We start from the raw sequence: 27,864 nt of genomic DNA, 5'->3' as shown, positions 1-27,864 counted from the left end.
AAGACTCTTCAACCAAACCAAAGCCCAGACATATATGATCATCAGCATGAAATTTCAGTTTGGGAGCAGAGTTCTACTGTGGCAGAAAAGGGAAAAATCCTTCCTCAGAGCTCAGCAGTGGAAGAAGTGTTCAGGCTTCAACAAGCCCTGGCTGATGCGGAGAAGGAAATCGTGAGACTAAATGGTTTAAACCAGGATAACCGTCTTGCTGAAGACCATCTGAAACTTAAAATGCATGCTGAAGCTTTAGAAAAAGAGAAGGCATCACTGAGTCAAGAAAAAGAGGAACTTCAGATGTCACTGTCAAAATTGAGCTGTGACTACCAAGTCATGAAAAACAGAGCTTCAACAGACATGAATTTGAATGTACAATTACTAGACTTAAAACTTCACTTGAAGGCAAAGGAGGAAGAACTGAATCAGACTATCAATGAAAAGAAAATGCTGATAGCTGAGTTAGAAGAACTGGATCATCAGAATCAGGAAGCTACAAAGCACATGATTTTGATGCAAGAGGAGCTATCAAAACAACAAAATGAAGGAGACCTTGTCATCAAGAAGTTGGAACAAGATCTAGATGATGAAAAAAAGAGAGTTCATCAACTTGAGGATGATCAAATGAACATATCCCAAGAGTTGCATGTGCAGAAGGAGAAGTTAACTGAGGACGCACAGAGCCTCAGTGATTTGCATTTAACTAAGCAGAAGCTTGAAGGTAAAGTAGAAGATTTAGTAGATCAGCTAAATCAGTCACAAAAAAATAGTTTAAACATCCAGCAGGAAAACCTTGGGCTTAAGGATCACATTAGACAACTTGAAGATGAGCTGTCTGGATTTAAGAGCAAGTATCGAACTTCTCTGAATGAAGACTCTAACAGTCATTGTAAGGATGACATGCTTAAAGAACGAGAAGCTGAAGTTAGCAACTTAAGGCAAAATCTTTCTGAAGAGGAACAGCTCAATGAAAATTTAAAGAAAGTTGCTGTTGAACTCAAAACGGAAAATGAAATGTTGATTTTAGCACGTGACGATGTAAGGCGTAAGTTGGAAGAATCTATTGCTGCTTACAATCAAATCTCTCAAGAAAAAGACACTATCACGGAGACTCTCAAAAGAGACAAAGAAGAGATTGAAGCCAAACTGCACCAGGCAGAAAAAAGACTGTTGGAAGAAGCAAATAATCACAGGCAGACTATTCAGGAACTCTCCAATGCACATAATTTGGATACCTCTGCCTTAAAGCTGAAACACGAATGTGCAGTTCAACTCAGCCAAGAGAAGGACTTTGAAATAGCAGGACTCAAAAAGAATATTGAGCAAATGACTGCTGATGAAAAAGAAACTGATGAAATTTTGGCATCTTATGTAGACGAACAGGAGCGATTGATACAAGTCATAAATGAGAAAGAAGTTTTTATTGAAAAACTCGAAGAAAAAAGTTCACAACTACAAAAGGATTTAGATAAGTGTTCTCAGGCTTTAGGAGAAAATGAAACTTTAAGGCAATCCATGGAAAGAAAGGACAGAAGTCTTACCTACATGAGAGCAGAAAACAACTATCTGCGAGTAGAATTGGAAATACTTGGGGAACAGCACAATCAAGCTGTACCAGTGGCTGAGCCGACAGCTCTTGATGCTGTCACAGAACTAGAATTGGAGGTATCTCAACTGAATATAGTCAAAAATCATCTGGAAGATGAAATTCAAGACCATCTGAATATCATTGAAAACCAGAACCAGCGTAAAATGCAACTACTTCAGTCTTTACAGGAGCAGAAGGAGGAAATGGATGAATTTAAGTACAAATATGAGCAGATGAATGCTGCGCATAGCCAGTTAATTTTAGAAAAAGAGGAGGAAATTAAGAACTTGCAGAAGACTATTGAAGAACTAAAAGCCCAGTTGCCTGGAGAGAAAGGAGATGCTCAAACATTGAATTCTGATATTTTTCAAGAGACCAAAGTAAAAATCCTAAGAGAAAAAGAGGTTCAACACTTACGGGACCAAGAATTACGCCTAAACCGGGAGCTAGAAAGGCTACGCAGCCATCTCTTGGAATCAGAAGAGTCTTACACCCAGGAAATTTTGGCTGCAGAAGACAAAGAAAAACAGTCAATAGCTGAATGGAAGAACAAGGCCGAAAAGCTGGAAGGAGAAGTATCATCACTGCAGGAACGTTTGGATGAAGCAAATGCTCTGTTGGATTCTGCTTCCAGACTGAGAGAAGACTTAGATCTCAAGGAAGAACAGATGGAAGAACTGAAAAAACAAAACGAGCTCCGAAAAGAAATGTTGGACCATGCACAACAGAAATTGTCGACTTTGGTCAACAGCGCAGAAGGAAAAGTGGACAAAGTCCTCATGCGAAACCTTTTTATTGGTCATTTCCAGACACCAAAGGACAAACGTCGTGAAGTATTGCAGTTGACGGGGAGCATCCTGGACATTCCACAGGACGAAATGGAGCAGCTGTTGAATAAAGATCACGGTGGTGTCAGTAAGTGGATGAGTTGTTTTGGTTCCACGTTCTGCAGCTGTGCCTCTTAGTAACCTAGCTGGAGTTGGACTTGGTGGACCTGGGCATCCTCTTGTTAAACCCACTGCAGATTTCATGCCCACCTTTACACCACTGCCAGTGTCCCTGGACAATAGTGCCAGAGTTGTACTCCAGGATCTTCTAAATATTTAGCATTTGAAAGAAGCCATAACCCTTTTTTACGTTTTACAGCATGGCCTTTTGAAAAAGTACTCATGTGTTTGTAGACAAAAAGAGAAAGCAAAAAAGCTGGTATATGTAAGTGTATAGCTGCTAGGTATTTTATTTTATTTTTTCAGTTGTTGTTGTTGTGATTTTTTGCTATAGTACTCTTTAAAAAATTTGTTTTGTTTTTTGTAGCACTTTTTGTTTCTAGAATTTTGTTCCAATGCAGCAGATAATCATCACCAGTTATCAATTCTGATGTACTTTTGGGAGCAACTGTACAGAGCAGCCTTCTTGAACCACTAGTTCCAACCTCTTTTTTTTAAAACAATAATAATATTTCTTAAATTTAATGGCATTAAGGTAAAAACGATACATGTAATTACAGGAAACAAGAAAAATCCAACCCATAAGAAGGATGTCTCAGATTTAGAGTACATGAAAACCAAACATAATGTTGCAAAAAGTTGAGAATATTTAGTTTATCCAAGATAACATTGTACAACTACCACGCGAAAATTCCAATGGGGAGGACCTAAACATGAAGCTTAGTGGATAAATTCTAAGATGCTTTGAATCCAAATTCTATGACCCCTATCCATTTTGCTTATTTCCATTTCTATACGAAAGTCACTTCACATTAATTCAGTTTTCCAGATGATAAATATGTCCAGAAGGAAGAGTATTTTTATGAGTCAACCCCGAGGTGGGACCACAGGATCCATTGCCAATGGAAAAGTTAATTAGTAAGAATGTATCATTAAATATCTGGACTGCTTATCTACATACTATTGGGGGCTCTACAATAATTCTCATAAACACATTTTATAAAACATTTGATCAAAACAAGTTGGGGAGAGAAATAAGCTAACAACAGTTTTTGAAAGATGAAAAGCTTTAAAATAGGAGTAGTTATAACCTTTTGATAAATTAAGGTAAAAGATGAATCAAAAGTTTCCAGCTTAAGTAGGTGAAATCAGAGAAGAGAAAAAGCAGATTGCATAGCACATACTTCTCTGACACCTGTAGTTTCTAAAACCATTCAGAACATTTTTGTTAAAATTAATTTAAACAAAATTTAATATATTTTTAAATATAAATTATATCATTTAATATAAATTAACCTAATTTAAATCAATTAGTAGTATTATTTAAATTTCTTTTATTAATACTATGGTTTGATTTAAATTTATTTTATTAATTGATATTGTTTATTAACTTATATTAAATTATAGTATGATTTATATTTAAAAACTCATTAAATTTTATTTAAATTAATACAATTTAACAAAGTAAATTTAACATAATATAGGTTGAATTATTTAATTTTAATTTTAATAATAATGCTCTTAGTTGTTTTGGAAATTACAGGTGGCAGGGAAGTATTAGCTATATTATCTTCTTTTTTCTCCTCTTTGATTTTACCTAACTTAAGCTAGAACCTTTTGGTTTATCTTTTGTTTTACTTTACAAAAATAAAAAAAGGAAGAAAAACACCTAGTAGCTACACACATATCAGCTTTTCCTTTCTTATTTCTAAATTTCACCTTAACATTTACATTATTTTACCAAAATTAAGATGCCATCAGTTGTTACTCCTGAGAAGAATATCAAAGTATATATTTTGCTTCGACCTGCCAAATTACTTGGAATCTTATTCCAGTAGACTTCACAGGGTTGGGAAAAGCAGAGTTCAGATGTGTCATGAGAGATTTTTATATATTCGGCTCACTCCATTGTGTCTAGGTGAGCCTTTGGGTTTCAATGCCTGGAAACACACTTCTTATATTTCAGAATTGAAGAGCTCTTGGAAACAGCGACCTCACTGCATTCTTGAGAAAAATATGTTATACGGGTACTCAGAAAATTACAAAGATTAATATAGATTCAAGATTCTTTTTAAGACAAGGGGTTTAATGGAGAAAACAGCAAGATAGCCTTAGAAATTTCATACTCCCTGCATTCTTAGGAAAAGCTTCTATATTGTAAAGAATAACACCAAACAGAAAAGTTCCTAAGAAAATATTGTGCTTTCAGTTTCCTTGTCTCATAAATTTTATTAAAGTTTCATTAAAGACCCTGTATTTGCTAGCCTTTTTATTAAATACTTTTTTGAGATATTCTATTAATGTCTATGACTGGATTTTATTTGGTCTCACATTAATGTCGCTCCCTGTGACAAAGGGTACATGGGAGGCAGGCAGGATCAGCCTGTCCTCTCCGAGGCACCAGCTGTCGGAACCAGGCTCTGACAGAGGTAGTGAAGGGAACTAGCGTCTCCTGGACTGAGCGAGAGGGTAAGTATCTGAGTAATATTAATTGTGTATAAATGCCACATTTTTTTATGCATTCATCTACTAAGTTGTTTCCACAATTTAGCTAATGTGAATTTTGCTGCTATAAACATTGATGTGGCTGTGTCCCTGTAGTATGCAGTTTTTAAGTCCTTTGGGTATAGATCAAAAAGAGGGATAGCTAGGTCAAATGGTGGTTCTATTCCCAAATTTCCAAGGAATCTCCAAACTGCTCTCCATATTGGCTCCACCAATCTACAGTCCCACCGACAGTGTAGGAGTGTACATTTTTCCTGAAATCCTCACCAACACTTATCGTTGTTGTCTTCATCATAGCTGCCATTTTCAAAAATCGCTGACATTCTAACTGGAGTGAGGTGCAATTAAACCCCTAGCTCTCACCATGCACAAAACTCCACTCAAATGAATCAAGGACCTACGAATAAAACCAGAGAGCTTGCATGTAACAGAAGAAAAAGTAGGCCCTAATTCCAATCATATGGGATTAGTCCCAAAATTCCTTAATAAGACTCCTAGAGCACAAGAATTAAAATCAAGTATCAATAAATGAGATAGATTCAAACTAAAAAAGTTTCTTCTCCACAAAACAAACAATCTGGGAGGTGAATAGAGATCCTACATCTTGGGAGAAAATTTTTGCCCCATCACACATCAGATAGAGCACTAATCTCTAGGGCATAGAAAGAACTCACAAATCTGAATAACACACAGACACACACACACACACACACACACACACACACAAACAAATAAATAAATAAAATAATATAACCTGGGCATCCTCTTTTTAAACCCATCGCAGATTTCAAGCCCACCTTCACACCACTGCCAGTGTCCCCGGACAACAGTGCCAGACTTGTACTCTAGGATCTTCTAAATATTTAGCACTTTAAAGAAGCCATAACCCTTTTTGATGTTTTACAGCATGGCCTTTTGCAAAAGAACTCTGTATTTGTAGACAAAAAGAGAAAGAAAAAAAGCTGATATATATATATATATGTATATAGATACTAGGTTTTTTTTTTTTGCTTCTTGCTGTAGTTTTTTTTTTTTTTTTTTTTGCTATAGCTCTTTCTAAAAATTTTGTTTTGTTTGCTGTAGCACTTTTTGTTTATAAAATTTTGCTCCAGTGTAGCAGGTAATCATCACCAGTCTTCAATTCTGATGTACTTTTGTAAGCAACTGTACAGAGCAGCATTAGTGAACCATTAGCTCCAAACTCTTTTTTTTGAAATGATTATATTTGTTAAATTTAATGGCATTAAGATAAAAATGATACATTTAAATAACAGGAAAGATGAAAAATCCAAACCACCTGAGGGAGATCTCAGATTTAGAGAAGAAGAAAACCAAATATGATGTTGCAAAATGTTGAGAATATTTAGTTTATCCCAAATAACCTGGTACAAGTACTAAAAGAAAATTCCAGTGCAGAGGGCCTTATCATGAAGCTTAGTGGATAAATTCTAAGATACTTTTAATCCAAATACTATGACCCCTATCCATTTTACTTATTTCCATTTCTATAGAAAAGTCACCTCACATTAATTCAGTTTTCCAGATGTTAAATATGTCCAGAAGTAAGAGTATTTTTATGAGTCAACCCCAAAGTGGAATCACATGATCCATTGCCAATGGAAAAGTTACTTAGTAAGAATATTTCATTAAATATCTGGACTGTTTATCTACATACTTTGGGGGCTCTACAATAATGCCTCTCAACACATTTTTTAAAACATTTGATCAAAAAAATTGGGGGAGAGAAAGAAGCTAACATCAGTTTTTGAAAGATGAAAGGCTTTAAAAAAGGAGTAGTTTCAACCTTTTCGTAAATTAAGGTAAAAGATAATCAAAAGTTCCTAGCTTAAGTAGGTGAAATCAGAGAAGAGCAAAAGCAGATTGCATAGCACATACTTCTCTAACACCTGTAGTTTCTAAAACCATTCAGAATATTTTTATTAAAATTAATTCAAATAAAATTTAATAAATTTTTAAATATAAATTATATTATCATTTAATAAATTGATCTAATTTAAATTTATTTTATTAATTAATATTGTTTAAATTTATTTTATTAATACTATTGTTTGATTTAAATTTATTTTCTTAATTGATTTTTTAAATTAATTTTGATTAAATTTTAGATTGATTTATATTTAAAAGTTCATTAAATTTCATTTAAATTAATACAATTTAACAAAGTCAATTTAAATAACATTTAATATAGATTAAATCATTTAATATTAACTATATAATATAATAAAAAAATTAATAAAATTAATTTTGATAAAAATCCTCTTAGTGGTTTTAGAAACTACAGGTGTCTGAGAAATATTAGCAAAAGCAATTCTAAGCAGGAAGTGTGAATCTGGCGGTATAGCGATACCAGATTTCAAACTGTACTACAGAGCAAGAGTAACCAAAACAGCATGGTACTGGTACCAAAACAGGCGGGTGAACCAATGGTACAGAATAGAGGACACAGAGACCAATCCACAAAATTACAACTTTCTTATATTTGATAAAGGGGCTAAAAGCATGCAATGGAGGAAGGATAGCGTCTTCAACAAATGGTGCTGGGAAAACTGGAAATCCATATACAACAAAATGAAACTGAATCCCTTTCTCTCGCCGTGCACAAAAGTTAACACAAAATGGATCAAAGAGCTTGATATCAAATCAGAGACTCTGCATCTCATAGAAGAAAAAGTTGGCTCCGATCCACATATTGTGGTGCCGGGCTCCAAATTCCTTAATAGGACATCCATAGCACAAGAGTTAATAACAAGAATCAACAAATGGGACTGACTTAAACTAAAAAGTTTTTTTCTTCTTTTTTTTTTTTTTTTTCCCCTCAGCAAGAGAAACAATAAGAGAGGTAAATAGGGAGCCTACATCCTGGGAACAAATTTTTACTCCTCACACTTCAGATAGAGCCCTAATATCCAGAGTATACAAAGAACTCCAAAAATTAAACCATAAGATAACAAATAACCCAATCAACAAATGGGCCAAGGACCTGAACAGACACTTCTCAGAGGAGGACATACAATCAATCAACAAGTACATGAATAAATGCTCACCATCTCTAGCAGTCAGAGAAATGCAAATCAAAACCACCCTGAGATATCACCTCACTCCAGTAAGATTGGCATCCATTATGAAGTCAAACAACAATAAGAACTGGCGAGGATGTGGGGAAAAGGGTACACTTGTACATTGCTGGTGGGACTGCAAATTGGTGCGGTCAATTTGGAAAGCAATATGGAGATTCCTGGGAAAGCTGGGAATGGAACCACCATTTGACCCAGCTATAGCCCTTCTGGGAATATTCCCTGAAGACCTTAAAAGAGCGTACTAATAGGGATACTGCCACATCAGTGTGCACAGCAGCACAATTCACAATAGCTAGACTGTGGAACCCACCTAGATGCCCTTTAGTAGATGAATGGATAAAAAAAAAAAAAATGTGGCATTTACACACAATGGAGTATTACGCAGCACTAAGAAATGACAAAATCATGGAATTTGCAGGGAAATGGATGGCATTAGAGCAGGTTATGCTAAGTGAATCTAGCCAATCCCTAAAAAACAAATGCTAAATGTCTTCTTTGATATAAGGAGAGCAACTAAGAACAGAGCAGGGAGGAAGAGCATGAGGAAAAGATTAACATTAAAGAGAGACAAGTGGTGGGAGGGAAAGGGAGAGAGAAGGGAAATCGCATTGAAATGGAAGGAGACCCTCATTGTTACACAAAATTAAATATAAGAGGATGTGAGGGAAAAGGGGGAAAAAAAAAACAAGGGAGAGAATTGAATTACAGCAGATGGGGTAGAGAGAGAAGATGGGAGGGGAGGGAGAGGAGATAGTAGGCGATAGGAAAGGTACCAGAATACAACAGTCACTAATATGGCATTATGTAGAAACGTGGATGTGTAACCGATGTGATTCTGCAATCTGTATTTGGGGTAAAAATGGGAGTTTATAACCCACTTGAATCAAATGTATGAAAGATGATATGTCAAGAGCTTGGTAATGTTTTGAATAACCAATAAAAAAACATTTTCCCATTTCAAAAAATGACATTGGTGATTTATTGTGATCATTTTGTACACAGCAGAACTACATTTAATTCTTTGTCCTACGTATAAAAGTCACTAGATGCGAAAGCATCTACTTTCACAGTTCGTATATAACATTTATGGACTATCTTAAATTCGTTTTAAAAAATATTTATTATTTAGCCTTTAGTGGACACAACATCTTTATTTTATTTATTTTTTTATGTAGTGCTGAGGATCAAACCCCACGCCTCACGCATGCTAGGTGAACGAGCTGCTACTTGAGCCATATCCCCAACACTCTCTTAAATTCTTATTTTCACCTTGCTTCTTTATGATAATGAGAATTCAAATTTATGGGTAATATATCATTCACTGAACAACTTCTCAGTCCAAATCAATCCTTCTACTATTGTATTGTCACTGGAGTGTTATGTTCATCTTCCTACAAATGTGTGCGGAACATTTCATTGATTATGCCAATTCTTAAAAATACAAATGTGCCGAGCCCTAATATCCAGAGTATACAAAGAACTCAAAAATTGAACATTAAGAAAACAAATAACCCAATCAACAAATGGGCCAAGGACCTGAACAGACACTTCTCAGAGAAGGATATATAATTAATCAAAAAATACACGGAAAAAATGCTCACCATCTCTAGCAATCAGAGAAATGCAAATTAAAACCACTCTAAGATACCATATCAGTCCAGTAAGAATGGCAGCCATTAGGAAGTCAAACAACAACACGTGCTGGCAAGGATGTGGGGGAAAAGGTACACTTGTACACTGCCGGTGGGACTGCAAATCGGTGCAGCCAATTTGGAAAGCATTATGGAGATTCCTTGGAAAGCTGGGAATGGAACCACCAGCTATTCCCCTTCTCGGACTATTCCCAGAGACCTAAAAAGAGCACACTATAGGGATACAGCTACATCAATGTTCACAGCAGCACAATTCACAATAGCTAGAACGTGGAACCAACCTAGATGCCAGTCAACAGATGAATGGATAAAAAAAATGTGGCATTTGTACACAATGGAATATTACTCAGCACTAAAAAATGACAAAATCATGGCATTTGCAGGGAAATGGATGGCATGAGAGCAGATTATGCTAAGTGAAGTTAGCCAATCCCTAGAAAAGAAATGCTGAATGTCTTCTTTCATATAAGGAGGGGGGACTCAAAACAGAGCAGGCTGGAAGAGCATGAAAAGAAGATTACCATTTAGAAGGGACAAGAGGTGGGAGGGAATGGGAGAGAGAAGGGGAATTTCATGGAAATGGAAGGATACCCTCATTGTTATACAAGATTACATATAAGAGGATGTGAGGGGAAAGGGGAAAAAAGGAGAGAAATGAATTACAGTAGATGGGGTAGAGAGAGATTATGGGAGGGGAGGGGAGGAGACAGAAGGGGGGATAGGGAGGGAATAGGAAAGGCAGCAGAATATAACAGACACTAGTATGGCAGTATGTATAAACTCGGATGTATAACCAATGTGATCCTGCAAACTGTACACGTGGTAAAAATAAGAATTCACACCCCACTTGAATCAAATGTATGAAATATGATATGTCAAGATCATTGTAATGTTTTGAGCAACCAATAGAAATTTAAAAAAAGAAACAAGAAGAGACAAGGCCCATATTAAAGAGATTTAAAAATTCTACTGAAATCTATAAGAAAATGTTTGAATGAATTATGAGGTATTAAAAAAAAGTACAAACTTAATATCTTGCATAGAATTTATCACCCTATGTTTATAGACTCAAAAAGCTTTCATTATTTTAATCTTCAACTGTGTTTTAACAAAGCCACATTATTAAGGGCTCTCTACTTCTGGCTTATTCTTTCTTACTTAGTCTTTTCCCCCATATGCGATCCTCACCACCACAGTCATCAATGGCTGACCTTGCATTATAATTCAAGGATCACTCTATGTAACATCTTCCCCATTGATTGACTGTATTCAATTGCACTTCATAGCAGGAAATGTATATAACACAGCTTTATGTTGTTCACAATATCTACCACAATACCTTGTACTTTGGGGGCACTGAATACATGTATAAGGATATACTTATGATTATTGGATGCTTTTTGTCACATGTGTTCGCGAATGAGCCAGGGTTTGCCCTCCATATCCCCCCTAGTTTCCAGGAATATTCCAAACATATTTACAAGAAGAGAAATGCTTTTATTTGGATGGTCAGTTTTGAATACAGTAGGTAGGTATCTCTCTCAGATTGAAATATAAAATGACAAACAGCTGTGGTCAGAGTGAACCATGCTAGAAGACTGAATCTGAGTGATCAGAAATGCCTTTCAGCAGTAGGAGCAACAACCACTGGAACCAGATTCAAGCCAAATGTGATAGGTCTTACACTGAAAAAGGATCATTATTTGTGATTTAAAACAATAAACAAACACAGAACACCTAAAGAGAAGGAGGCACCCTGCTATAATTTGGATCTGGAATGTTGCCCAAAGGTCATGTGTTGAAAGCTTGGACCCCAATGTAACAGCATTCAGAACGGACTCTACAGAAAGGTGAATTGAATCCTGGGCTCTAACCTCATCTGTGGATCAATCCACTGATGGGTTCACGATTGGACAGGACTATTGGGAGTTGGTAAAAACTGTGGGCGGTAGGGCCTAGTTGGAGGGTAGGTCATTGGAGTTGATTCCCTGGAAGGGTACATCATATTCCTCAGTCCTCTCTTCCCCTCACCTGATCTCCGTGATCTCCATGAGTTGATCCCCTGATCTCCATGAGTTGAGCAGCTCTGTTTTGAAGCCAGGCTCTCTGCCATGGTAATCTGCCTCACTTCAGGCCACAGCAATGGAGCCTGAAATTGAACCAAAATAAATATTTACTCATTTAATTTTCTCAGGTATGTTGTCAAAGTGATGAAAAAGTCTTCTAACACACACACACACACACACACACACACAGGAGGAATGGTCTAAAGGGAGAAAAGGACACTTGGTATTGTTGATGCCTTCTTCAACAGTAGACACAGCTGGGGTACAGCGTGGATTCGCACTTCAGCAGATGCTAAAAGGGGCTTAAATTTTTATATTAGTCTTTTATGAGGAGAGATTGACTAACACAGGCCTGATTTCTCTCTCAGATTTGGAGATGAATAAGAAGGACCAAGAAGATTTCCTTTTCTGGCACAGCACACAAATGCAGTCACTAGTTTCTGATACCAATCTGAGTAATTATGTCTACTTGCTCTATCTTGAAGGCAAGAGACATTATGAGGTGATTAATATAATCCTTAGAATCTATTTAACCATTAATTTTCCAAAAATTCTGCCTTTTTTTGAATTTTATTTCTGCCACCTTGAGGTTTTGTTCCCTGAACAGACATATAGAAAGAACAGCTCAAGGAAAAGAGTCTCCTGAATATGGGCTCTGGGAAGAGAGTAATGGGAGCAAACCCAAACCCCTTCTAAAGGGTAATGAGGAAAATGATCCTAAACAAAACAAAAAGCAAATATGAACAAAGTGGCAGCAGGCTCTATTTGTTGGCCACTTTCTCTGCACCAGCCATCAGGTGAGAACTACACACTATGTTCTCATTTACTGTTCAACTCATGCTTGTGAGAGAGGTTTTCTAAATGCATTCTGTCAGTTTAGCTCCAAAATTGCTTTGGTCCCAACTGGTATGTCTGTTACAGCCCACGTGCTTCATCTCTTTGCTTTCTCCCCAACTCTACAAAACTGCCTCCTCATTAACTTGTTGGAATTTAAACACCTTGGAAACCAGGGCCTTATCTTAACTCCTTCTGATCCTTAGAGGTATGGGAATTAAATTTAGGATTGTTACTCCATCGTAGAAAATTTCTCAACTTTTTATTTCACTCTGTACTGTTTAAACCTGGATGATATTTGGCATTGATAAACAACAATAGGTTAAGTGAACATCAACCTGTTGGCTCTAAAACAAATTTTCTTAAGTGAAATTTAAGTGGAATTTTTGAGCACTTCAATAAACTCAAATCAGAATTAACAAGGACCAAATAATATTAAAATGAACTCGAAAATTTATAGATTAACAGCAAAAATTTATTTTTGGAAAGGGTAAAGATGGTTCTTTAGTGACATTTAATCCATATTATAATTTGAATTCTGAGAATGATTAAGACTTTGTGATGGTTAATTTTACATGTTAACTCGTCCGGGCTACGATGCCCAGACACTTGGCCAACTTTTATTCTGGGTGTGTCTGTGCTGGTGTTATGGGGTGAGATTTACTTTTGAATCGGGGACTTTTTAGTTAAATAGATTCCATTCTGTAATGGAGAGAGACCTCACCTCGTCAACCGAGTGCAACTGAATGGGACAAAAAGCCCACCTCTCCCAGACAAGAGGGAACTGTCCAGTGAACTACCTTTGGATTTCATCTACAACATTGATTCTTCCTGGCTCCACAGCACACTGCCTTGGGACTCAAACTAGAACACTTTCCTGGATCTCTAGCTCCTCCCAGCCAACCCTGCCCAATCCTGTGAGCCAATAGCTGACAGGCAAGTGCAGGGAAGAAGCAGAGGCCCTGCAGGGGGTGAGTGTGTGCTACTGGATGCCAGCCCCTGGTCAAAGCGCAGGACAGGCTTCTGAGTTTACAGGCAGGAAGGGATGATTAGTGTTGGTGGAGCCCCAGGAACCCCGCGCTCTGAGGAATTCTGAGCGCTTGGGTCATAATTGACCCCGGCAACGCCCGAGGACGTTCGGGGCACAGAAGTGGATGGTGATGGACGCGCTTTTCAGAGCTGGTCCGATGGATCACTGAAGTGGCCACGATGTGGTCCTGGTTTGGAGGCCTGGGCTCAGGCTTGGGCCACTTCTTGGGTCAGGTGGGGAGCAGCTTGGCTTTCCTCACCGGCCATAGCTCCAGCTTCGCCAGGGAAATGCTTCTGGGTGACTTAGGAGACCCAGAAGCAGCTTTACATCATTGTTGGAGAAAGGAAATGGAAACTACTGATTCCACACTAAGATGTGAGAATGAAAGACTGAAAGAGTATTGTACTGACCTGGAAGAAAAGCATGAAGCATCAGAGCTACAAATAAACCATCAGTCTGTAAGTTACCAAAATCAACTGCAACAGAAAGAGGTAGAGATCAGCCATCTTAAAGCAGGACAGATTGTACTGCAAGATCAGATCTTCCAACTACAGGCAGCCGCTCAATCAGTACACTCGGGAGCTTGTGGTGTGCCAACAACAACTGCACCGGCTCCGTTCGGTTCCCTGATCAGTAGTCATTTTTCAGCCTTTCGTGATGACGACATGGACTCTAGTGACATAATCTCATCACGACAAGAAACAAACAGATTATCAACTGAAGCTGCAAAACATGAATCTGAAGTTGGCCACTCGAGGCAGATTGCTGAGGCTCAGGGAACACACCATTCTGACTCAAGTGAAATCTGCAAAGTACAAAATACTATCAAGACTCTTCAACCAAACCAAAGCCCAGACATATATGATCATCAGCATGAAATTTCAGTTTGGGAGCAGAGTTCTACTGTGGCAGAAAAGGGAAAAATCCTTCCTCAGAGCTCAGCAGTGGAAGAAGTGTTCAGGCTTCAACAAGCCCTGGCTGATGCGGAGAAGGAAATCGTGAGACTAAATGGTTTAAACCAGGATAACCGTCTTGCTGAAGACCATCTGAAACTTAAAATGCATGCTGAAGCTTTAGAAAAAGAGAAGGCATCACTGAGTCAAGAAAAAGAGGAACTTCAGATGTCACTGTCAAAATTGAGCTGTGACTACCAAGTCATGAAAAACAGAGCTTCAACAGACATGAATTTGAATGTACAATTACTAGACTTAAAACTTCACTTGAAGGCAAAGGAGGAAGAACTGAATCAGACTATCAATGAAAAGAAAATGCTGATAGCTGAGTTAGAAGAACTGGATCATCAGAATCAGGAAGCTACAAAGCACATGATTTTGATGCAAGAGGAGCTATCAAAACAACAAAATGAAGGAGACCTTGTCATCAAGAAGTTGGAACAAGATCTAGATGATGAAAAAAAGAGAGTTCATCAACTTGAGGATGATCAAATGAACATATCCCAAGAGTTGCATGTGCAGAAGGAGAAGTTAACTGAGGACGCACAGAGCCTCAGTGATTTGCATTTAACTAAGCAGAAGCTTGAAGGTAAAGTAGAAGATTTAGTAGATCAGCTAAATCAGTCACAAAAAAATAGTTTAAACATCCAGCAGGAAAACCTTGGGCTTAAGGATCACATTAGACAACTTGAAGATGAGCTGTCTGGATTTAAGAGCAAGTATCGAACTTCTCTGAATGAAGACTCTAACAGTCATTGTAAGGATGACATGCTTAAAGAACGAGAAGCTGAAGTTAGCAACTTAAGGCAAAATCTTTCTGAAGAGGAACAGCTCAATGAAAATTTAAAGAAAGTTGCTGTTGAACTCAAAACGGAAAATGAAATGTTGATTTTAGCACGTGACGATGTAAGGCGTAAGTTGGAAGAATCTATTGCTGCTTACAATCAAATCTCTCAAGAAAAAGACACTATCACGGAGACTCTCAAAAGAGACAAAGAAGAGATTGAAGCCAAACTGCACCAGGCAGAAAAAAGACTGTTGGAAGAAGCAAATAATCACAGGCAGACTATTCAGGAACTCTCCAATGCACATAATTTGGATACCTCTGCCTTAAAGCTGAAACACGAATGTGCAGTTCAACTCAGCCAAGAGAAGGACTTTGAAATAGCAGGACTCAAAAAGAATATTGAGCAAATGACTGCTGATGAAAAAGAAACTGATGAAATTTTGGCATCTTATGTAGACGAACAGGAGCGATTGATACAAGTCATAAATGAGAAAGAAGTTTTTATTGAAAAACTCGAAGAAAAAAGTTCACAACTACAAAAGGATTTAGATAAGTGTTCTCAGGCTTTAGGAGAAAATGAAACTTTAAGGCAATCCATGGAAAGAAAGGACAGAAGTCTTACCTACATGAGAGCAGAAAACAACTATCTGCGAGTAGAATTGGAAATACTTGGGGAACAGCACAATCAAGCTGTACCAGTGGCTGAGCCGACAGCTCTTGATGCTGTCACAGAACTAGAATTGGAGGTATCTCAACTGAATATAGTCAAAAATCATCTGGAAGATGAAATTCAAGACCATCTGAATATCATTGAAAACCAGAACCAGCGTAAAATGCAACTACTTCAGTCTTTACAGGAGCAGAAGGAGGAAATGGATGAATTTAAGTACAAATATGAGCAGATGAATGCTGCGCATAGCCAGTTAATTTTAGAAAAAGAGGAGGAAATTAAGAACTTGCAGAAGACTATTGAAGAACTAAAAGCCCAGTTGCCTGGAGAGAAAGGAGATGCTCAAACATTGAATTCTGATATTTTTCAAGAGACCAAAGTAAAAATCCTAAGAGAAAAAGAGGTTCAACACTTACGGGACCAAGAATTACGCCTAAACCGGGAGCTAGAAAGGCTACGCAGCCATCTCTTGGAATCAGAAGAGTCTTACACCCAGGAAATTTTGGCTGCAGAAGACAAAGAAAAACAGTCAATAGCTGAATGGAAGAACAAGGCCGAAAAGCTGGAAGGAGAAGTATCATCACTGCAGGAACGTTTGGATGAAGCAAATGCTCTGTTGGATTCTGCTTCCAGACTGAGAGAAGACTTAGATCTCAAGGAAGAACAGATGGAAGAACTGAAAAAACAAAACGAGCTCCGAAAAGAAATGTTGGACCATGCACAACAGAAATTGTCGACTTTGGTCAACAGCGCAGAAGGAAAAGTGGACAAAGTCCTCATGCGAAACCTTTTTATTGGTCATTTCCAGACACCAAAGGACAAACGTCGTGAAGTATTGCAGTTGACGGGGAGCATCCTGGACATTCCACAGGACGAAATGGAGCAGCTGTTGAATAAAGATCACGGTGGTGTCAGTAAGTGGATGAGTTGTTTTGGTTCCACGTTCTGCAGCTGTGCCTCTTAGTAACCTAGCTGGAGTTGGACTTGGTGGACCTGGGCATCCTCTTGTTAAACCCACTGCAGATTTCATGCCCACCTTTACACCACTGCCAGTGTCCCTGGACAATAGTGCCAGAGTTGTACTCCAGGATCTTCTAAATATTTAGCATTTGAAAGAAGCCATAACCCTTTTTTACGTTTTACAGCATGGCCTTTTGAAAAAGTACTCATGTGTTTGTAGACAAAAAGAGAAAGCAAAAAAGCTGGTATATGTAAGTGTATAGCTGCTAGGTATTTTATTTTATTTTTTCAGTTGTTGTTGTTGTGATTTTTTGCTATAGTACTCTTTAAAAAATTTGTTTTGTTTTTTTGTAGCACTTTTTGTTTCTAGAATTTTGTTCCAATGCAGCAGATAATCATCACCAGTTATCAATTCTGATGTACTTTTGGGAGCAACTGTACAGAGCAGCCTTCTTGAACCACTAGTTCCAACCTCTTTTTTTCAAAACAATAATAATATTTCTTAAATTTAATGGCATTAAGGTAAAAACGATACATGTAATTACAGGAAACAAGAAAAATCCAACCCATAAGAAGGATGTCTCAGATTTAGAGTACATGAAAACCAAACATAATGTTGCAAAAAGTTGAGAATATTTAGTTTATCCAAGATAACATTGTACAACTACCACGCGAAAATTCCAATGGGGAGGACCTAAACATGAAGCTTAGTGGATAAATTCTAAGATGCTTTGAATCCAAATTCTATGACCCCTATCCATTTTGCTTATTTCCATTTCTATACGAAAGTCACTTCACATTAATTCAGTTTTCCAGATGATAAATATGTCCAGAAGGAAGAGTATTTTTATGAGTCAACCCCGAAGTGGGACCACAGGATCCATTGCCAATGGAAAAGTTAATTAGTAAGAATGTATCATTAAATATCTGGACTGCTTATCTACATACTATTGGGGGCTCTACAATAATTCTCATAAACACATTTTATAAAACATTTGATCAAAACAAGTTGGGGAGAGAAATAAGCTAACAACAGTTTTTGAAAGATGAAAAGCTTTAAAATAGGAGTAGTTATAACCTTTTGATAAATTAAGGTAAAAGATGAATCAAAAGTTTCCAGCTTAAGTAGGTGAAATCAGAGAAGAGAAAAAGCAGATTGCATAGCACATACTTCTCTGACACCTGTAGTTTCTAAAACCATTCAGAACATTTTTGTTAAAATTAATTTAAACAAAATTTAATATATTTTTAAATATAAATTATATCATTTAATATAAATTAACCTAATTTAAATCAATTTTATTAGTAGTATTATTTAAATTTCTTTTATTAATACTATGGTTTGATTTAAATTTATTTTATTAATTGATATTGTTTATTAACTTATATTAAATTATAGTATGATTTATATTTAAAAACTCATTAAATTTTATTTAAATTAATACAATTTAACAAAGTAAATTTAACATAATATAGGTTGAATTATTTAATTTTAATTTTAATAATAATGCTCTTAGTTGTTTTGGAAATTACAGGTGGCAGGGAAGTATTAGCTATATTATCTTCTTTTTTCTCCTCTTTGATTTTACCTAACTTAAGCTAGAACCTTTTGGTTTATCTTTTGTTTTACTTTACAAAAATAAAAAAAGGAAGAAAAACACCTAGTAGCTACACACATATCAGCTTTTCCTTTCTTATTTCTAAATTTCACCTTAACATTTACATTATTTTACCAAAATTAAGATGCCATCAGTTGTTACTCCTGAGAAGAATATCAAAGTATATATTTTGCTTCGACCTGCCAAATTACTTGGAATCTTATTCCAGTAGACTTCACAGGGTTGGGAAAAGCAGAGTTCAGATGTGTCATGAGAGATTTTTATATATTCGGCTCACTCCATTGTGTCTAGGTGAGCCTTTGGGTTTCAATGCCTGGAAACACACTTCTTATATTTCAGAATTGAAGAGCTCTTGGAAACAGCGACCTCACTGCATTCTTGAGAAAAATATGTTATACGGGTACTCAGAAAATTACAAAGATTAATATAGATTCAAGATTCTTTTTAAGACAAGGGGTTTAATGGAGAAAACAGCAAGATAGCCTTAGAAATTTCATACTCCCTGCATTCTTAGGAAAAGCTTCTATATTGTAAAGAATAACACCAAACAGAAAAGTTCCTAAGAAAATATTGTGCTTTCAGTTTCCTTGTCTCATAAATTTTATTAAAGTTTCATTAAAGACCCTGTATTTGCTAGCCTTTTTATTAAATACTTTTTTGAGATATTCTATTAATGTCTATGACTGGATTTTATTTGGTCTCACATTAATGTCGCTCCCTGTGACAAAGGGTACATGGGAGGCAGGCAGGATCAGCCTGTCCTCTCCGAGGCACCAGCTGTCGGAACCAGGCTCTGACAGAGGTAGTGAAGGGCACTAGCGTCTCCTGGACTGAGCGAGAGGGTAAGTATCTGAGTAATATTAATTGTGTATAAATGCCACATTTTTTTATGCATTCATCTACTAAGTTGTTTCCACAATTTAGCTAATGTGAATTTTGCTGCTATAAACATTGATGTGGCTGTGTCCCTGTAGTATGCAGTTTTTAAGTCCTTTGGGTATAGATCAAAAAGAGGGATAGCTAGGTCAAATGGTGGTTCTATTCCCAAATTTCCAAGGAATCTCCAAACTGCTCTCCATATTGGCTCCACCAATCTACAGTCCCACCGACAGTGTAGGAGTGTACATTTTTCCTGAAATCCTCACCAACACTTATCGTTGTTGTCTTCATCATAGCTGCCATTTTCAAAAATCGCTGACATTCTAACTGGAGTGAGGTGCAATTAAACCCCTAGCTCTCACCATGCACAAAACTCCACTCAAATGAATCAAGGACCTACGAATAAAACCAGAGAGCTTGCATGTAACAGAAGAAAAAGTAGGCCCTAATTCCAATCATATGGGATTAGTCCCAAAATTCCTTAATAAGACTCCTAGAGCACAAGAATTAAAATCAAGTATCAATAAATGAGATAGATTCAAACTAAAAAAGTTTCTTCTCCACAAAACAAACAATCTGGGAGGTGAATAGAGATCCTACATCTTGGGAGAAAATTTTTGCCCCATCACACATCAGATAGAGCACTAATCTCTAGGGCATAGAAAGAACTCACAAATCTGAATAACACACACACACACACACACACACAAACAAACAAATAAATAAATAAAATAATATAACCTGGGCATCCTCTTTTTAAACCCATCGCAGATTTCAAGCCCACCTTCACACCACTGCCAGTGTCCCCGGACAACAGTGCCAGACTTGTACTCTAGGATCTTCTAAATATTTAGCACTTTAAAGAAGCCATAACCCTTTTTGATGTTTTACAGCATGGCCTTTTGCAAAAGAACTCTGTATTTGTAGACAAAAAGAGAAAGAAAAAAAGCTGATATATATATATATGTATATAGATACTAGGTTTTTTTTTTTTGCTTCTTGCTGTAGTTTTTTTTTTTTTTTTTTTTGCTATAGCTCTTTCTAAAAATTTTGTTTTGTTTGCTGTAGCACTTTTTGTTTATAAAATTTTGCTCCAGTGTAGCAGGTAATCATCACCAGTCTTCAATTCTGATGTACTTTTGTAAGCAACTGTACAGAGCAGCATTAGTGAACCATTAGCTCCAAACTCTGTTTTTTTAAATGATTATATTTGTTAAATTTAATGGCATTAAGATAAAAATGATACATTTAAATAACAGGAAAGATGAAAAATCCAAACCACCTGAGGGAGATCTCAGATTTAGAGAAGAAGAAAACCAAATATGATGTTGCAAAATGTTGAGAATATTTAGTTTATCCCAAATAACCTGGTACAAGTACTGAAAGAAAATTCCAGTGCAGAGGGCCTTATCATGAAGCTTAGTGGATAAATTCTAAGATACTTTTAATCCAAATACTATGACCCCTATCCATTTTACTTATTTCCATTTCTATAGAAAAGTCACCTCACATTAATTCAGTTTTCCAGATGTTAAATATGTCCAGAAGTAAGAGTATTTTTATGAGTCAACCCCAAAGTGGAATCACATGATCCATTGCCAATGGAAAAGTTACTTAGTAAGAATATTTCATTAAATATCTGGACTGTTTATCTACATACTTTGGGGGCTCTACAATAATGCCTCTCAACACATTTTTTAAAACATTTGATCAAAAAAATTGGGGGAGAGAAAGAAGCTAACATCAGTTTTTGAAAGATGAAAGGCTTTAAAAAAGGAGTAGTTTCAACCTTTTCGTAAATTAAGGTAAAAGATAATCAAAAGTTCCTAGCTTAAGTAGGTGAAATCAGAGAAGAGCAAAAGCAGATTGCATAGCACATACTTCTCTAACACCTGTAGTTTCTAAAACCATTCAGAATATTTTTATTAAAATTAATTCAAATAAAATTTAATAAATTTTTAAATATAAATTATATTATCATTTAATAAATTGATCTAATTTAAATTTATTTTATTAATTAATATTGTTTAAATTTATTTTATTAATACTATTGTTTGATTTAAATTTATTTTCTTAATTGATTTTTTAAATTAATTTTGATTAAATTTTAGATTGATTTATATTTAAAAGTTCATTAAATTTCATTTAAATTAATACAATTTAACAAAGTCAATTTAAATAACATTTAATATAGATTAAATCATTTAATATTAACTATATAATATAATAAAAAGATTAATAAAATTAATTTTGATAAAAATCCTCTTAGTGGTTTTAGAAACTACAGGTGTCTGAGAAATATTAGCAAAAGCAATTCTAAGCAGGAAGTGTGAATCTGGCGGTATAGCGATACCAGATTTCAAACTGTACTACAGAGCAAGAGTAACCAAAACAGCATGGTACTGGTACCAAAACAGGCGGGTGAACCAATGGTACAGAATAGAGGACACAGAGACCAATCCACAAAATTACAACTTTCTTATATTTGATAAAGGGGCTAAAAGCATGCAATGGAGGAAGGATAGCGTCTTCAACAAATGGTGCTGGGAAAACTGGAAATCCATATACAACAAAATGAAACTGAATCCCTTTCTCTCGCCGTGCACAAAAGTTAACACAAAATGGATCAAAGAGCTTGATATCAAATCAGAGACTCTGCATCTCATAGAAGAAAAAGTTGGCTCCGATCCACATATTGTGGTGCCGGGCTCCAAATTCCTTAATAGGACATCCATAGCACAAGAGTTAATAACAAGAATCAACAAATGGGACTGACTTAAACTAAAAAGTTTTTTTCTTCTTTTTTTTTTTTTTTTTCCCCTCAGCAAGAGAAACAATAAGAGAGGTAAATAGGGAGCCTACATCCTGGGAACAAATTTTTACTCCTCACACTTCAGATAGAGCCCTAATATCCAGAGTATACAAAGAACTCAAAAAATTAAACCATAAGATAACAAATAACCCAATCAACAAATGGGCCAAGGACCTGAACAGACACTTCTCAGAGGAGGACATACAATCAATCAACAAGTACATGAATAAATGCTCACCATGTCTAGCAGTCAGAGAAATGCAAATCAAAACCACCCTGAGATATCACCTCACTCCAGTAAGATTGGCATCCATTATGAAGTCAAACAACAATAAGAACTGGCGAGGATGTGGGGAAAAGGGTACACTTGTACATTGCTGGTGGGACTGCAAATTGGTGCGGTCAATTTGGAAAGCAATATGCAGATTCCTGGGAAAGCTGGGAATGGAACCACCATTTGACCCAGCTATAGCCCTTCTGGGAATATTCCCTGAAGACCTTAAAAGAGCGTACTAATAGGGATACTGCCACATCAGTGTGCACAGCAGCACAATTCACAATAGCTAGACTGTGGAACCCACCTAGATGCCCTTTAGTAGATGAATGGATAAAAAAAAAAATGTGGCATTTACACACAATGGAGTATTACGCAGCACTAAGAAATGACAAAATCATGGAATTTGCAGGGAAATGGATGGCATTAGAGCAGGTTATGCTAAGTGAATCTAGCCAATCCCTAAAAAACAAATGCTAAATGTCTTCTTTGATATAAGGAGAGCAACTAAGAACAGAGCAGGGAGGAAGAGCATGAGGAAAAGATTAACATTAAAGAGAGACAAGTGGTGGGAGGGAAAGGGAGAGAGAAGGGAAATCGCATGGAAATGGAAGGAGACCCTCATTGTTACACAAAATTAAATATAAGAGGATGTGAGGGAAAAGGGGGAAAAAAAAAACAAGGGAGAGAATTGAATTACAGCAGATGGGGTAGAGAGAGAAGATGGGAGGGGAGGGAGAGGAGATAGTAGGCGATAGGAAAGGTACCAGAATACAACAGTCACTAATATGGCATTATGTAGAAACGTGGATGTGTAACCGATGTGATTCTGCAATCTGTATTTGGGGTAAAAATGGGAGTTTATAACCCACTTGAATCAAATGTATGAAAGATGATATGTCAAGAGCTTGGTAATGTTTTGAATAACCAATAAAAAAACATTTTCCCATTTCAAAAAATGACATTGGTGATTTATTATGATCATTTTGTACACAGCAGAACTACATTTAATTCTTTGTCCTACGTATAAAAGTCACTAGATGCGAAAGCATCTACTTTCACAGTTCGTATATAACATTTATGGACTATCTTAAATTCGTTTTAAAAAATATTTATTATTTAGCCTTTAGTGGACACAACATCTTTATTTTATTTATTTTTTTATGTAGTGCTGAGGATCAAACCCCACGCCTCACGCATGCTAGGTGAACGAGCTGCTACTTGAGCCATATCCCCAACACTCTCTTAAATTCTTATTTTCACCTTGCTTCTTTATGATAATGAGAATTCAAATTTATGGGTAATATATCATTCACTGAACAACTTCTCAGTCCAAATCAATCCTTCTACTATTGTATTGTCACTGGAGTGTTATGTTCATCTTCCTACAAATGTGTGCGGAACATTTCATTGATTATGCCAATTCTTAAAAATACAAATGTGCCGAGCCCTAATATCCAGAGTATACAAAGAACTCAAAAATTGAACATTAAGAAAACAAATAACCCAATCAACAAATGGGCCAAGGACCTGAACAGACACTTCTCAGAGAAGGATATATAATTAATCAAAAAATACACGGAAAAAATGCTCACCATCTCTAGCAATCAGAGAAATGCAAATTAAAACCACTCTAAGATACCATATCAGTCCAGTAAGAATGGCAGCCATTAGGAAGTCAAACAACAACACGTGCTGGCAAGGATGTGGGGGAAAAGGTACACTTGTACACTGCCGGTGGGACTACAAATCGGTGCAGCCAATTTGGAAAGCATTATGGAGATTCCTTGGAAAGCTGGGAATGGAACCACCAGCTATTCCCCTTCTCGGACTATTCCCAGAGACCTAAAAAGAGCACACTATAGGGATACAGCTACATCAATGTTCACAGCAGCACAATTCACAATAGCTAGAACGTGGAACCAACCTAGATGCCAGTCAATAGATGAATGGATAAAAAAATGTGGCATTTGTACACAATGGAATATTACTCAGCACTAAAAAATGACAAAATCATGGCATTTGCAGGGAAATGGATGGCATGAGAGCAGATTATGCTAAGTGAAGTTAGCCAATCCCTAGAAAAGAAATGCTGAATGTCTTCTTTCATATAAGGAGGGGGGACTCAAAACAGAGCAGGCTGGAAGAGCATGAAAAGAAGATTACCATTTAGAAGGGACAAGAGGTGGGAGGGAATGGGAGAGAGAAGGGGAATTTCATGGAAATGGAAGGATACCCTCATTGTTATACAAGATTACATATAAGAGGATGTGAGGGGAAAGGGGAAAAAAGGAGAGAAATGAATTACAGTAGATGGGGTAGAGAGAGATTATGGGAGGGGAGGGGAGGAGACAGAAGGGGGGATAGGGAGGGAATAGGAAAGGCAGCAGAATATAACAGACACTAGTATGGCAGTATGTATAAACTCGGATGTATAACCAATGTGATCCTGCAAACTGTACACGTGGTAAAAATAAGAATTCATACCCCACTTGAATCAAATGTATGAAATATGATATGTCAAGATCATTGTAATGTTTTGAGCAACCAATAGAAATTTAAAAAAAGAAACAAGAAGAGACAAGGCCCATATTAAAGAGATTTAAAAATTCTACTGAAATCTATAAGAAAATGTTTGAATGAATTATGAGGTATTAAAAAAAAGTACAAACTTAATATCTTGCATAGAATTTATCACCCTATGTTTATAGACTCAAAAAGCTTTCATTATTTTAATCTTCAACTGTGTTTTAACAAAGCCACATTATTAAGGGCTCTCTACTTCTGGCTTATTCTTTCTTACTTAGTCTTTTCCCCCATATGCGATCCTCACCACCACAGTCATCAATGGCTGACCTTGCATTATAATTCAAGGATCACTCTATGTAACATCTTCCCCATTGATTGACTGTATTCAATTGCACTTCATAGCAGGAAATGTATATAACACAGCTTTATGTTGTTCACAATATCTACCACAATACCTTGTACTTTGGGGGCACTGAATACATGTATAAGGATATACTTATGATTATTGGATGCTTTTTGTCACATGTGTTCGCGAATGAGCCAGGGTTTGCCCTCCATATCCCCCCTAGTTTCCAGGAATATTCCAAACATATTTACAAGAAGAGAAATGCTTTTATTTGGATGGTCAGTTTTGAATACAGTAGGTAGGTATCTCTCTCAGATTGAAATATAAAATGACAAACAGCTGTGGTCAGAGTGAACCATGCTAGAAGACTGAATCTGAGTGATCAGAAATGCCTTTCAGCAGTAGGAGCAACAACCACTGGAACCAGATTCAAGCCAAATGTGATAGGTCTTACACTGAAAAAGGATCATTATTTGTGATTTAAAACAATAAACAAACACAGAACACCTAAAGAGCAGGAGGCACCCTGCTATAATTTGGATCTGGAATGTTGCCCAAAGGTCATGTGTTGAAAGCTTGGACCCCAATGTAACAGCATTCAGAACGGACTCTACAGAAAGGTGAATTGAATCCTGGGCTCTAACCTCATCTGTGGATCAATCCACTGATGGGTTCACGATTGGACAGGACTATTGGGAGTTGGTAAAAACTGTGGGCGGTAGGGCCTAGTTGGAGGGTAGGTCATTGGAGTTGATTCCCTGGAAGGGTACATCATATTCCTCAGTCCTCTCTTCCCCTCACCTGATCTCCGTGATCTCCATGAGTTGATCCCCTGATCTCCATGAGTTGAGCAGCTCTGTTTTGAAGCCAGGCTCTCTGCCATGGTAATCTGCCTCACTTCAGGCCACAGCAATGGAGCCTGAAATTGAACCAAAATAAATATTTACTCATTTAATTTTCTCAGGTATGTTGTCAAAGTGATGAAAAAGTCTTCTAACACACACACACACACACACACACACACACACACAGGAGGAATGGTCTAAAGGGAGAAAAGGACACTTGGTATTGTTGATGCCTTCTTCAACAGTAGACACAGCTGGGGTACAGCGTGGATTCGCACTTCAGCAGATGCTAAAAGGGGCTTAAATTTTTATATTAGTCTTTTATGAGGAGAGATTGACTAACACAGGCCTGATTTCTCTCTCAGATTTGGAGATGAATAAGAAGGACCAAGAAGATTTCCTTTTCTGGCACAGCACACAAATGCAGTCACTAGTTTCTGATACCAATCTGAGTAATTATGTCTACTTGCTCTATCTTGAAGGCAAGAGACATTATGAGGTGATTAATATAATCCTTAGAATCTATTTAACCATTAATTTTCCAAAAATTCTGCCTTTTTTTGAATTTTATTTCTGCCACCTTGAGGTTTTGTTCCCTGAACAGACATATAGAAAGAACAGCTCAAGGAAAAGAGTCTCCTGAATATGGGCTCTGGGAAGAGAGTAATGGGAGCAAACCCAAACCCCTTCTAAAGGGTAATGAGGAAAATGATCCTAAACAAAACAAAAAGCAAATATGAACAAAGTGGCAGCAGGCTCTATTTGTTGGCCACTTTCTCTGCACCAGCCATCAGGTGAGAACTACACACTATGTTCTCATTTACTGTTCAACTCATGCTTGTGAGAGAGGTTTTCTAAATGCATTCTGTCAGTTTAGCTCCAAAATTGCTTTGGTCCCAACTGGTATGTCTGTTACAGCCCACGTGCTTCATCTCTTTGCTTTCTCCCCAACTCTACAAAACTGCCTCCTCATTAACTTGTTGGAATTTAAACACCTTGGAAACCAGGGCCTTATCTTAACTCCTTCTGATCCTTAGAGGTATGGGAATTAAATTTAGGATTGTTACTCCATCGTAGAAAATTTCTCAACTTTTTATTTCACTCTGTACTGTTTAAACCTGGATGATATTTGGCATTGATAAACAACAATAGGTTAAGTGAACATCAACCTGTTGGCTCTAAAACAAATTTTCTTAAGTGAAATTTAAGTGGAATTTTTGAGCACTTCAATAAACTCAAATCAGAATTAACAAGGACCAAATAATATTAAAATGAACTCGAAAATTTATAGATTAACAGCAAAAATTTATTTTTGGAAAGGGTAAAGATGGTTCTTTAGTGACATTTAATCCATATTATAATTTGAATTCTGAGAATGATTAAGACTTTGTGATGGTTAATTTTACATGTTAACTCGTCCGGGCTACGATGCCCAGACACTTGGCCAACTTTTATTCTGGGTGTGTCTGTGCTGGT

The 27,864-nt window shown here is 36.7% G+C and overlaps 2 protein-coding genes across 2 annotated transcripts in view; both read left to right on the top strand.

The window, feature by feature from the left end:
• Nucleotides 1-2,584, top strand: part of LOC308649517 (thyroid receptor-interacting protein 11-like) — a 32,340-nt gene extending 29,756 nt beyond the window's left edge. The window contains exon 6 of the mRNA XM_081295055.1: nt 86-2,584. Within this exon, the coding sequence (XP_081151181.1) occupies nt 86-2,547 (2,462 nt within the window). The 3' untranslated portion in view covers nt 2,548-2,584. The remainder of the gene's footprint in view (nt 1-85) is intronic.
• An 11,272-nt stretch (nt 2,585-13,856) lies between these two features.
• LOC308649516 (thyroid receptor-interacting protein 11-like) overlaps nt 13,857-27,864 on the top strand; it is a 32,349-nt gene continuing 18,341 nt past the window's right edge. Inside the window, exons 1-2 of the mRNA XM_081295054.1 lie at nt 13,857-14,475; nt 16,933-17,038. Coding sequence (XP_081151180.1) covers nt 13,894-14,475; nt 16,933-17,038 — 688 coding nt within the window. The 5' untranslated portion in view covers nt 13,857-13,893. The remainder of the gene's footprint in view (nt 14,476-16,932; nt 17,039-27,864) is intronic.

The sequence above is a fragment of the Spermophilus citellus genome (genome assembly GCF_964194105.1).
Source record: "Spermophilus citellus genome assembly, chromosome: 5".
In the NCBI taxonomy this organism is placed as follows: domain Eukaryota; kingdom Metazoa; phylum Chordata; class Mammalia; order Rodentia; family Sciuridae; genus Spermophilus; species Spermophilus citellus.
Note: the sequence above shows the minus strand (reverse complement) of the source record. Positions and strands in the feature narration are given on the sequence as shown.